Source organism: Strix aluco, chromosome 9 (assembly GCF_031877795.1).
Source record: "Strix aluco isolate bStrAlu1 chromosome 9, bStrAlu1.hap1, whole genome shotgun sequence".
NCBI lineage: Eukaryota > Metazoa > Chordata > Aves > Strigiformes > Strigidae > Strix > Strix aluco.
Window position 1 is genome coordinate 4,690,067 of NC_133939.1, and position 14,068 is coordinate 4,704,134.

Below are 14,068 nucleotides of genomic sequence, written 5' to 3' on the forward strand. Positions count from 1 at the left end.
TATGCTCTCACAAACGAGAGTAACAGTATTTTCCACCACGGCTTATGTCAGTGTGTTATAGCCAGCCGTATTCATTTGCATTACATTAAACACCCGAGCACCTTTCAGAAAGTACTTTTTAATCATCTTCGTTTCTTTATCTTTAACCTCAGGTTCTGAAAACTGAGAAGGAGAGGAAGGTCCAAAGTATGAATGTGTAAAAAGACCCCTAGAAGATCTATGCTGGAGATGCTTCTCTTCCCCCAGAAGCCCGCAGGAGCCTCACTCAGGGCAGAGTCAGTCACAGTTCCCAGGCAGGCGGTAGGCCAGACCATTTTCAACTGCAGGGTGATTGCAGAATAGCTCTGACAGAGTCATGAAATCCAGTGTAGGCTTTAAGTCAGTCCTATATTCCCCCTCTACAAACAGCTGAGCGGAAAGACAGTTAAATATGTGTTTAAACATACTTTTGAATCAAGCTTAAGGAAAAGTAGTGAGCGAGAGCAATCTGCTTTACAAACTTCCAAAATGAAATCTTTGTGAACGCTGAACGTCATAGCAGCTCGCTTATTTCTTGTAGTATGTTATAAAATCTGAATGAGCTATACTCGGGCAAGAACAAAATGCAAATCATTGTAAACTGTGTTCTACTTAGACTTGGGAAACAGATGCCACTATCTGGGATTTTCCTCCACTGGATCCAAAAAGTTGTGATTCATTTCAGTGATGATCTGACCTGCTCTAAACTCCTTCGATACTCAATAGAATTTAAGCTCGTCCTAAGGTAGACCTCTAAAAAAAAAGCATATGAATAATGCACTGAAAGTGCTTATTTCTGTCCAATTTAAAGACAGCAGTGGACTCAGATACAGATGTCTATGTATTGTAGATACGTCTAGTCACAGGAGTTTTGTTTCACTCAAATAGTCTAGGAAAAGTTGAAATGTTTGAGTCCTGTTTCTATAAATACTTAATATGCTTTTCCTTCCTTTGATATGTACATTAATCTTCTCTGGAAAGAATGTACAGATTAAGAATCAAATATGGTAGGGAGACAATATAATTTACAGAGAATTCTCAAGAAAATCCAGTAAAACTAAAGGATTAAGCAGCAGTCCTGCACTCGCAGAAATATACTTTTTAAGGAAGAAAATCTGAAAGATCACGGAAGCATTAGTTGGAAGGGACCTCTGGTGTCTCTAGTATAACCTACTCTGATTGGGACACTTGCTGTCTCTAGCTCTGGTTAGCCGTGGCTTTCTCTAGCTGAGTCTTGAAAGCTTCCACAGAATCGTGAACTGCAAAGGAGCTTCCAAGAAAAGTTTAAATCACCAATGAAAAGAAAAAAATGCAAATTGTGGCCACTAATAATATGAGAATGAAAACATGTTAATATACATCAAGAACAAAAACATTGCAGTAATGGGAAGGATCATTTACCATTTGTTGATGCAGAGAAGACATTAGTGCTAGCTTAAGCTAGAATGGTTGGTAGTTTCATGAAGCTAGATGACATTTTCACATTATATAATATTAATAAAATATGTCAAGAGTAACTACTCAGAATATTAAAAACCAATTATTAAAGTTAAATCTGCTGGAAGACAATGACATGTCAAGAGTCTTTTAGAAATACATAAACTAGCGACATCTCCGAGCCTTTAATATTCATATTTATCAACTTGCAGAACACAGTGTAAATGCCAAGCAGAGCTATCTTTCAAAAAAATAAAACTGTCTTTTAAGAAGTATTATCTTTTAAAAAACACAGGCCATTTAGTCACAGCCTTTGCAAAATCTTAGGAGGTCTGATAGAAATGCAATTTGTAGACAACTAAAAGATGCCAACAGACTCGATATAAATCACCATATATTCGTAAAATCGCAGCAAACAAACCAGCTATTTTTTTTTCCAGGGATTGAGAATTATTTCAACAAGCCCTTTGATTTCATTTCTTTTATTTCAGTGTCTAAATACATACAGCAGAAGCTTCCCACTGCATGCATGCGTGGCTTCCCAAAAATCTAAATCAGACAATTGGATAATTACACTGAACCATAAAAAAATCTGATACCTTATTATGCAATCATATTTCACGTATATACTTTTGGCATATGTGTGCACACACATACACATGTGGAGAGATGCATGCACTTAAGTTTTCAGTCAGCGTACCAAACAGGAAAGCAGAGCAACTTAAGCCATAATGGTTATATTGATGAGAATCTAAAAAACCCTCGAGATCTTTATATTTCTATAATGAAGACACTGTTTAAGTAGATATTTTACTTTGATTTCTCAAGCAGACGTAAGTATTTGCCAAGTGACAATTTTTGCACAGTGTGAAAGGACACTATGTTCTTCGTGTTACTCACAGTATTTTTGTAAAATGAATTACACTTTTTTTTTCTAGAAAATATGCAGTGGTATGACCTGTACTGCTAGAAGCCTCAATTTTCTCCCATTAGCCACAACGGGAAAGAGATACAATAATTAGTACTCTCCACTACATTTAACTGAACTATTAGGATAACAAAATAATGAAGTAACCACAAAGCTTCAGGCATTTGCCTTTGTGAGGAAAGCAGTCGCTCTAGAATCTCTATTAGTCAATAACAGGGGAAAAAAAATCCAGAAATATACAGAGAAAGATTCAGCCCATTCGAGGTCTCACCCTCTAAAAGTGCCTACTTCCATCTATTAATACAGTAAGGGTCTAAAGGAATAGGCTTTTATTTTAGGTGACTGAGTTAGATGCTGAAGTTACAACAGCTGAACATGAGCCTAAGCATCCAGGTAATCCTTACTGTTACACTGAAAATTAAATTTGACATTAGCTGTGCTTTGAAGGTGCTTTTAATACAGCTCTTCTTACAGAGTGTTTGTTCAGTTTTATTTAGACAGAAGGCACAGATGATTTTACTTTAAGTTTGATATAGTGTCGTCTTGAGTTTTACTACCATTTAATATTCACACTTTTCTAAAAGCATTTGACAGACATTTCCTTTACCTGTTCTTTGACTGGAGTGTTGACATTTGATAGACACTGCTGGCAGACAGCCAGAAAGGATTTCACAGTTTTCCTCAATACCAACAAGTCCTCCTAGAATGAACATTAAAAAGGGATAATATATAAATATTAATCAAAGGTTGTTATGAAAAAGCAAAATAAAAAGATGGTGATAATTTCATACATTCAATCCTATACACTAGCCAAACAAAAAAGGCCGTGAAAAAATATGGTATCCATAGAGTAAAACAAGTCATTGATTTTCAGAGGAATGACCCAAAGTTTTCCTGTAATAAATAATAATAACTAAACAATAAATTCCTGAGTTAAATTGTCTGTATTTTATATTGAATGTAAATTATAAATGATTCAGAACAAAAAGGTTAATGCATCAAGGCCAGCATACCTGGTGGTTTATAAAGAATTCTGTACTCAGATAAATCAGCATGAATGAAAAAATTAAATACCAGCGTTTCAAGTTCAACAAAAACATTATCCTTACTGCCTGCAGACATTGGAATTTGTGAATGCAAATCACAGAAATCTGATGAGTTATGGAAAAAGGAGGGAGGTTTGTTGATCTAGAGAGAAAAGGATTTGTGGGTGGAAAAGATAAATGAATGACTGTTCTTGATCACCTGCATCTAGAGACAACTGATGTGTATTTTAAATGTGGGTACCAGAATGGCAGGTTCAAGAGGAAAGCTGCGTACTTTGACCTGGGGGAATTAACGGCTAACAAAATAAACTAGTTAAATCAAAACAAAACATAAGATACTGGAGCATAATCATAAGAATACAGCAAGTAGCCACGTGGAAACAGCAAATCCGTTACAGGAGAAAAAGAACAGTCCTATGTGAAAAGCCTCTGTCGTAACCAAATGTACTGACAACGTACGTGGCTGCCTGACACATACTTCAGTAGAGACTCTGTTTTACAGTAGTGATAAACCAAGAAGAAAACAAGAACCAGAAATCACCAGGACTTTGTGTTAGCAAAGGCACCTAGGACCAATGCTTGAAAGACCCTTCCCTCCCCAGTTTTCACCATCCCTGGTTTCACATGAAGAAGGGCTCACACCAGCCATTAATTCACCCTGAGCCTGCTGGCTGCCACTCCTGCAGACCTTCCTCCGTGACACCTCTATCAGCTTTCAGATGAAGGCAGTGTGCCCTACACAACAACATCCAACCTACATCTACATAATGTACATGCAACATTTTCCTTGCTAAAAATTCCCATTTTTAATTATGCTGGCTGTTCAGTCCATGTGTCTCATTTCTAGTTTTAGCTTTTCTTATTGCTTCCTATCATAAGATCTTGTTATTCTTTGTTTACTGAAAAGCCTTTTTGTGGCCCATATGTTCTTCCTGTACTGGTTTACAACAGAAGGCAGGTCTGCAAGCATGCCGAAGTATTCCTAAATCTCTGAACCTCTTATAATTTTCAATAGAGTCAGTGTGATTTTAGGTCTATGAGCTACCTCACCTTCCTATTATAAATTTTTCTCTGATAATATAGCCAAGGATCCCTTGTACCACCACATTAACATCATCTGTAAGACAGCTCTGCTCTGTTCAAATTCACAACTTTCCACTGATCAGCCCTCTTGTTCCCTGATATAAGCCTTCCATTTGGCAGCATTAAAATCTCTTTTTGTTTTTTTAACTGTATTTTGTTTACCAATTCATTTATATCATCCACATTTTAAATGCCTTCACTTTACCTTCCCCGATGATTGGTAAAAATTATCAGTTTTTAGCAGAGATCTCCTGGAATGCATCAGAAGCTATCCTGCTGTGTGATGATTCCCACTTACAACTCTTTTCTAATATAGCTTTGAGCTTTGAATATGAATTACATTAAATTCATATATTCAACCTGAAATGCAATGGGGTACTAATGTCTTACAGAAACTGGTATTTCAACTGGCTTCCTTATCAGTCAAAAATGCAATCTTCTCAAGAGCAAATTTATTTGTTCCTTCCAGTCTTATCTCTTGGCCATGTTCGTTCCACCCTTCAGCCGTGTACTGACTGGGTTTTCTATCAGCCAGTCCAAGATTCTACCTAGGACTGATGTCAGGCTTATCAGTTCACTGTTTCATGATCATCCCATTTACACCTTTAAACACTAGGATTACAATCACAGTAGTAACTTCCTACTTTCCATCACAATTATCTTTCACTTAGACGTTAACATCTAACACCTAACAACAGGAAAACTAAAACCTATGAAAAATCCTATATAAAGGCTGAAAAGTGAATGATTGTGTCTCCCATTTTTCCTTCTGTCAAAGAATGAGTAACACGTAGGTACATCATTTATTATCCTCTCCCTTGGTAGCATGACGAAGATTCATTTTGAACAGTTACAGACAGCAAAAGAAATCCCGACTGAACAGTGCAACAGAGCCATCTGGAACTTTTCTAAATTTGGAGAAATCCCCAGACTGCTACAGAGTGGTAAAAGACAGAACTGGAAGGAAAAAAAATAAATTACATTTTCAAGTCTGTTACCATTCTCAGGCGCACAGGCAGGGCTCTAGAGGTGTGATTACCTGATATGCTGGCTTCAGCAGAAAAATGGGTATAAAAAAACTTCACTGTCCTCTTGGTTGCCAGGGTAAAACCACGGGGTCACACTGTGAACTGGATCACTACAGTGACCCAGGATAAAAATAACCCTTTCTTGAACTGTACAGCACAATATCTTAAAATTTAACTAGTCCATGGAGGGAACGAGAATGAGCCACTAAGAGCAAGGGCTTGTACTGGCTTTGCCACCACCTGGAACCGAACAACTGTGTTCACAATACTGTTATCTACAATTCTTCAGTTATTTTCTAGCTTTAAATGGAGGCTTGTTTTTTCCATTGAAGCCATTTAGAAACGCTGTGCTTTCGCTAGGTTCATTATCAAACCTAATGCTTTTCTTCCTATTTGCCCACTGCCTTTCCTCTAAACTACTTATCTGCAGTATTAACTTCCTTCACCTTGCAACTCCAACTCTTTGATAAACTTTACAGCGTTCGAGAGCCGTTAGCTTTCAATTCAACTGTGGAACCCAACCCAACCTTTTGCACCTTGTGACTCTTCTTCCCTTCAGCATTTTGTGCTTTTTTCATTGTGCCTATATAAATATGAAAAGTCACCAAGTCGCTATGTTGTTCTTTAAATCCCTCTTTAAATCCCCTTCACTAATTCCTCTGCCTACTAATCACTTTGTAATAGCTATGCATTTGGCTGGTCTGGCTGCTGCTCATTCAGAACTGTTTTGCCTTTGTCTTGGCTCTGAATGTTTGCTCTGTTCATGGGGTTTTTTTTGTTTACTGTTCTAAGATTTTGGACTCTCTTCTTCCACAAATATTTCCTTTTCATTCATACATGTACAGTGCATAGTACAATGGTCCCAGGCACCTGGTTTATTGTATACATGAAGAAATCTAGATGGAAATGGCAACTGTATAATCTAATTCCCAAGTCTCCTACCTCAAGAGTGTACTGGCTCCCCAAGATTTACAGTCAAGAGAACTCTTGCTGAGAAATTACCAGCTTCCTTTGAAACCATCTTCAAACCCCTTTTCACATGCAGAACGGTTTTTCCCCAGCCTGCAAGACTGCTCCCACAAACTGCAGAGCTTCCCCCCGGCATCGTGCTGTTTAGCACAAAGAGCACTAGTCTGCTTATCGACAGCCATGGCCTCAGCCTCCTCTGAACACGTACAGGAGGAAGACCAAAGATGAGAGCAGTAGACTATGGATAGGTCAAGGCTTACACATTTCATTCTGAGCTGCTACAACCTTCTTTTAGCCATCAATTTTTCCTTTCAGATTTTAGACACGAAGACAACTCCACAGTAAGCCTTTTTTTGCACAGGCTACCTTGAAAAAGAGCTCTAAAATAACTCTGCTCCAACTCTACGCTGTATTTAACTGGTGGAATCTTTGTTATTGGGCGGAGAATTTGGACTTTCTTACTAATTCAAATAATCAGTAATTACCCCCCTTCTATTAAAACGTCTTTGAAACATTTTTATGCTGATATGACTTCTTTAAACTCTGTGATCCAAATTGTAATCTACAAATCTACACAGTGTGGGGGAATCTGCAGAGCACCCTCTTGGTAACAGCCTGGCTAAAAAACAGCTGATACAATGAGAACATGAGTACAACAGTGCCTGGGAACACCCAAACTACCTGTTCTGAGGGGGTGTTTGCCTAAAAACTGGTAATACTACGAGGAAAGTTAACAATGAATTTGTTTAAAATGACCAGATTAAACAGTAACCAGGAGATTACCAAGAAACTTTTGAGAAAAGAAGGAACCACCTTGGATATAAAAAAACCACCTATAAAAGCAGCATGGAACAGAGCAGCAGTCAAACCAAGTCAGACACCCCAACACTGCAACTGCTGCCCGGGCCTGGAAGCCCCAAGAAGCCCACATCCATCTGAAGGACTGCCAGGATGGGGAACACCACGCAGGAACCCACACCTCAAATGTGTGTACGTGACTGTGGAGTGCTTTGTGGGGGTGGGTACATACGAACCTGGAGCACACCCATGTCCAACAGCAGCCACATACAAGCAGGGGATCTCATGCCCCCCAAAGGGCAATGGGCTTGTACCTCATAACTCCTGTGAGAGGGGGTGTGTGCGTGTGTAACTACATCGTGTGTGTCTTGGGGAGGGGATTAGAGTAGGTTGTGAACAGTTACAGAAGGGTAGTTAGACATTTGTAGGTGTTCATTAACATTTGCCCAGGGAGGTGGTGGAGTCCCCATCCCTGGAGGGGCTGAAGAGTCGGATTGACCCAGCGCTGAGGGATCTGGTGGAGTTGGGAACGGTCAGGGTGAGGTTCATGGTTGGACTGGAGGAGCTTCAAGGGCTTTTCCAACCTAGATGATTCTGTGATTCTGTGATTATAAAAGTGTCTAGTATTCTGGTTTACCTGCTGTATAGCTGATACTTATCTTGGAGATGTGTTGCACTAACTACAGGTTAATTAAGTGTTGTTAATTAATCGATGAGCTGACTTGATCCTAATTTGATTTAAACCACAAGAGTCAAACAGTTTTTCTTTGCCACACGAAGCCTACAGACCAGCACACCTAGCCTCATGTAGTCAGCCATAATCCAAAACACACCCAACAGTCGTAAGATAAAGTATCTCTCAGAAAGCAATAATTGTGCCCTGGGCATGGGTATAATGCCCATGAACACTTTCCAAACAAGGGCAATCCTCTCAGGAGAGAGGCTGTATTTTTGGAAAAGCCATCTGAACACCAGATAAAGAACTTCATTCCAAAAAGATTCTGTTCCCAATTGTACACTCCTGGTTGTCATGTATTACTCTACCCTAGAACCAATACACAAAAATATTAAGCAATTTTGAAATCTACTCAAACAACTCTGACAGAAATCTTACCAGATCCACCCATGCCACCCGCAAACTCCCTGCAGTAAAATGTACACCTAATGGATGCAGAGCATAACTGATTAAGAAAGGTAAAACCTGCCAATATATGCCCACTACTACCAAACTAAGTTCTTCCTCCCACAGAAACATTAACACCCTTGAATCCTGTACTCACAATTCCAAAATGTTAATATACTTTATCCTGTGCATTGATTGCCTACATGGTAACTAACTACATGAAACAGAGCAGCTACTATTTGTCAGCATCAACTCACACAAACGACCCAGCTGGCAGCAGATGAACATTTCTTACAAATCAATCCCTCCACCTCTGATCTCTTGTGGTGGTGCAATTCCTCCCCCGACCCTTCTCCTTGCTGGGCTGCTCAGTGCTTGGTGTGATTCCAACTCCCCTCCTGGGCCACATACCAGCCTAGGGCAGTATGGATTGCAAACGGCAGTGGACCAGAGCGTTAAGGCACCGCCTTGACATGCCTGGCTCCTGCTCTCCCGATCGCTTGGGAGTGGTGATAACAGTCCATCACCTCCCGACAGCCTGGTACATCTGCACCTGGGACGCAGCCGAGGGAGGGCGATAACAGAACTGCACATGAGGCAAGTTCTGGGCCTGTGCAACTGGTGGAAAACACCAGAATATTTTATCACTTGAGCTGGGCTGGAGTGGAAAAGTACCTGATGGAAGTCAATTATCTTGCACCCTATAAATAGTGACTCCAAGTGAGACCCTTTGAGCTCTCCTGGACCGCAGCGGGCCTGTGACCAGCATCTCCGCTCAGCTGGGATGCCTCTCAGGTACCAAAAACCTTAAGGCACCATCAGCCGTTAAAGCTGATGGGAGTCCAGGGCAAAGTCAACCCTCTCGAGTCTCAATTATCACCCGTTGAGGAATGCAGATGCACTGTCAGTATTTACTCTAAACTCAAGAAGAGGGAAATTTTAACTTTGAGCTAGCTTCTCTTTCACCCACTCACTCACTCTACCTGCCGATGTGTTTAGGTGTACACAGTTATTTCCATGAGCGTGGGTACCTACTTATTTTACTGAATCCAAATACTTTGTCTGTCTGTGTGTTTGTACATCTTGTGTTTGTGAATGCACATGTATATATGTATTGGTTTAAGGTACCATACAGTAAGTTAGTGTGAATCTTGTCATCTTCGAATCTGTAGTTAAGTCACTATTTTGACATATTTTACTAAATTATTCTGTAAATTTTTAAAATTGGTTAATGATTAAGTACTGCTAGTCATTAATAAATCTTGATTTGCTGCTAAATCATTACAGTATTAATACTTTCATCTACAACATCTCTCAGCCTGCATGCTCAAGAGAAATCTAAAAAAATCATCTTCTAAACACGAGCCTGGGAACGAAAAGTCACAAGTCTAAAGGATACAGAAAAACAAGGACTCAAGATTAGTCTTATGACATACTATAAATTCCCTTCTCTCCATTAGCCTCGTCATCTTCCATCTTCCTTCTCTTCCCCACTACCCAGCTCCTACTTCCCTCCTCGTAACTGTCTTACCACCTTGCCTTCCCCTGCTCCCACCCCTCTAGAGGTACCAATGACCTTTCCCTTTTCTTTTAGAGACAGTTTACCTGATCTGTATCGAAATAGAAACCAAGAAATTGTTCTCAGCTCATATTTTGTTTTGTAATCTTCTGCTGTTATTTCAAACCTGAAAGGCTTATGTGCCCAAAAGCCTCTCTAATTTTCACAGCTATATCCACTGGTCTACTAAAGATACCACTTCAGTCTAGAAACCATCACCTCTCTCTGTCATTACAGCTACAGCAAAGTAACACTAGAAAGCTGGATGGACCTACATATTAAAATACTGTGCCAGAAATGTTCTTGCAAAAGCCTGAATACTTAAAAAATGCTCATGCAATACACTATTTTTCATTTTGAGATGGTTGTGTTAATCCTTTTGTCTTCCCATACATCATCCTTCAGAAGTAATCCCCTTTAATGTCTGCTAATTTATAAGCCTAAATCGTGGCTTATAAAACAACCATGGGCAAAATGATCTTCTAAAGGATTAAGCGACAGATACAGTGCAGATCAGATTTATTTCCACAGTGAACAAACTACAATGGAAAGTTTAATAGAAAAAACCCACACAGAACAAAATGCTACAAACCACATCGGGTCTGTGGATTTCTCTTTATCCTGTTTTCTGTTGCGAGCACAGCTGAGGTTGCTGGCCAGGCATGAAGAGCTGAAGGGCATTAATGCAGTGCTCCTCTTGAATTAAGCATGTAGAATACTCATTATTTTTGTAGTGGGTGGGGTGAAACCCCAAACAGTAAGTTAATAACAGGTCTCTAGGTTAGAGTAATTATGATTTTCACTGGGGATTCCAGAAGCAGAATTGACTTGTACAGTCATTCTCAATGGAGCTTTCATAGGTTCCTCCCATTCCTATGAACCACATTATCAATCAGAAGAGTATCAGAAATACACGAAAGATCAAGACTATTCTGCATTCATCTCATAAAACAATGTCTCATACAAACGTATCCTATTTTGAAAAAGTAGGCGAAGCCATACAATCACACTAAGTCACTGAAATAAAGGTCTTTTTCTCTTGCAGTTTAACTGGACTATAATGGTAATATTGCAAACAACAGTCCACATTAATACTTTGACACCAAAATGCAAAGCTTGTGACCAGGTCCTGTGCAGATAGATGCTGTATGTGTTAGTTGCTAGTTGTGGTTTATGGTGAGTATGTTTCTTTTGCTATAATTTAGACACAAGAAAACATGAAACTTTCTTCCATCAATGCTGACAGTTATTGCTCTGCACCATCGATGTTATACTGCAGCAATTTACTGTATTTAGTTCAAAAAAATGGAGAAATACAGTGAAGGAAAATGAGAATCTTACTGAACACTCTGTGTCTTGGCGTTTGCACCCAGAGCAGGGCAAGACTGGGCATTGCTGCTCAAGAGGCCCAGCAAATAGGACAGAGTTGTTGGGCACCTTCAGGAGTGGGTAAGACAACTAGCAAGACCCAACAGTCAAAGAGCACATGGGGAAAAATTTAATAAAGGTGTTGAAGACAGCGTCCAGGCTTGGACAGCCACTTAGGTGCTCTAAGTGCACCTGCTCTGAGTGCCAGGTTCCTTGCACCCACCATCACTCACCACACCGGTAACCAGCAGTCCAGTCTGCCTTACAAGGGAAGCATTAGAATGAGATTTGGTGTGTTGGTTTTGTGGACTTACGGGCTGAAGCAGCGTATGGCCTCCTGGATTTATTTCTAGTTATGTAGCTCCTTCTGTCAAAGTGAAATTTCTCCCTACGGATAACAATGCTGCTAGCTAGGAGGACTTCAGATGCTTTATTCTGATGAGATTCTGAGTTCATTTAAAACAAATGGGATGTATTCAGTTTTCTGAGTTATAAGGAGTCAAGATGTAATAATTATATACTACCAGCATGCTAAAGAAGCTGAGAGGGGAAAATGGGAACAAAAGCCATAATAAAGAATACCAATTATTCTTTTTTTCTTACTAGAAAATTTTTTAAATGTCAATATAAGTCAGTATTCAAAACCACTCAAAGAATTTACAATGTATTTTTATCATTTTTATGTGCATAAAAAGCTTATTTTATTAGTACTTTAGTAGAGCATCTTTTTCTTTTTGATGCTGATGAGGAAGTACACTTACTACTTCAGTTTTCATACCATTTTAATTTGATGTATTATTTTTGAAAAGGCACTAATAGGACAGCATGTTGGCCTCTGCTTGAAAAAAGAGCTAAGGAAAGGCCCTGGATAAGCCAAGTATAACAAACAAGTTACATGTAACATTGTCCTTACTGCATCAAACTTGTGTGCACTTGATTTTTATTAGCAGTCGTCAGTGCTAGTAGCCTTACGTTTAATATTTAGCAACATAAAAGATGTAAGCAAAAGGTAAGCAAGGTAAACACACATAAATATTAAGCTATCTGTGGTGTACAGATGAACAGCATTGCTTACAACTGTTAGGTAAGCATTGCCAACATCACTTAGCCATTCATGGAAACTGCTGTACTCACAATAATGTGCATTAAGTATCTTCAGCAATAAAAATACAAAGATTAGCTAGTATAAAATCCTGATGAAGACAAGCCTCCACTGTTTGTATAGCTTATTTAGACATATGCATGATGTTAGAGAGATCCTGAAATATCAAATAAATCAAAATGCTAGCATTTTTTAACTGTTTCACAACGACATAAAACGACAGCACAGTGGGTGGAGTTACAGAGAATCGGGTCTAATGCCTTTTCAGGCAAGTTGTGTTTCTTCAGTAAAATCTGTATGATCAAATGCCAGCTTACTTTGGAAGGGGAGCCTTCAGTGATTTTCACCAGCTGCCAGAGAATAGAGTAATGGGAACACTGCAGTGCCTGAACAACTATCTGTAACAGAGGGAACACAAAGAATATCAGCACATTGGAAGTATCAAGCGTATCAGTAAAGTGTATGTAAAACTTATAATGTATTTTGGGGAGAAGAAATAGGAGTAGCTCTCAGGTAGTACACTTCTTGTTTTCAAAGATTTTGTTTTTCCTTACTCAGTTTGGTGCAATAAGAAATCAGCCTATTACAGCTGAAAAAATTACTGTGGAAATGCTGGGAAACAGAACAGAAAACTGTGCATTAGAGTACAGCAAGAGGTGATGTCACAGCATGATAGAAGTACAACCCAACATCTACATATCTCAGTTCAAAAGCATCCGTTTAAATCCTCTAAATCTGACTTCACTCGTGAAACAGTCTGGAAATTTGTTCCATTGTCAAATGAACATGTAGCTCAACTTCTAAAAAAAAGGGAGAAAATACAAATTTTCTCATGGAGAAGACTAGGCTCATATTTATGGTGCCCATAAAAGCATCTATGGGTGTATTTTTAAAATTTCAGATCAATATTAGGTGCAAAAAATTTCAAAATCTTTTTGGTTTGAAGATGCTTCCAACAGTTTGCAGCTCTGTACAGAACAAATCAAGTTTGTAACAGCTCCGATCACTTCACAAAACACTTTTTGGGTATCACTAAAGACCAAACCATCCTTTTTCAGCAAACTCCTTCTAGTGGACTGGGGGGAAAAAATACTGAGGAGAGTTCAGATTTCAGAACTTTTTTCCTATGATCTTACAGAAGCATTTGGGGAGCCACATCACTGTCAAACCCAGAAACTGAAGATGGAATGGACAGTTTTTATCTGCTGGCCCCTTCCCTCCAGGTAGCACAATTTCAGCATTAAGTAGCAACTGCAGAGAGTCCCACAGCTTAAAGCCATGACTTCCATATGGCATGTGGCTATGCGTCCTCCATAGGGTCCTTTTTTAGAAAGTACTTTTACAGAATTTCATGAGAAATTTTTTTTTCTAAATGAAGTTGAGTTAGAATTAACAACTGGCTTCTAATTGAAATCAAATTATAACATAAAATGTGCTGAAATGCTGAAGTAGGCAGTCTGCAGTTTAAAGTGGAATCCTGGGAGAATGTGAAATGGTCCCTGTGTTCACCTTTGAGAAACTAAAATGGAACTAGGAGGAAACAAAGTCCAAGATGTGTCCACTAACAGAACTCCACTGGGAAGGCTGGCCAGCATCCCTGATAAATGTTC

At 39.2% G+C, this 14,068-nt stretch overlaps 1 protein-coding gene across 2 annotated transcripts in view; it reads right to left on the reverse strand.

Moving 5' to 3' along the window:
- The window catches only part of STAG1 (STAG1 cohesin complex component), a 203,465-nt gene that overhangs the window by 24,537 nt on the left and 164,860 nt on the right, over positions 1 to 14,068 (reverse strand). For both annotated transcript variants that reach the window (XM_074833498.1, XM_074833499.1), the window contains 2 exons: positions 12,776 to 12,856; positions 2,991 to 3,083 (listed from right to left, as the gene is read on the reverse strand). In XM_074833498.1, the coding sequence (XP_074689599.1) occupies positions 2,991 to 3,083; positions 12,776 to 12,856 (174 nt within the window). The remainder of the gene's footprint in view (positions 1 to 2,990; positions 3,084 to 12,775; positions 12,857 to 14,068) is intronic.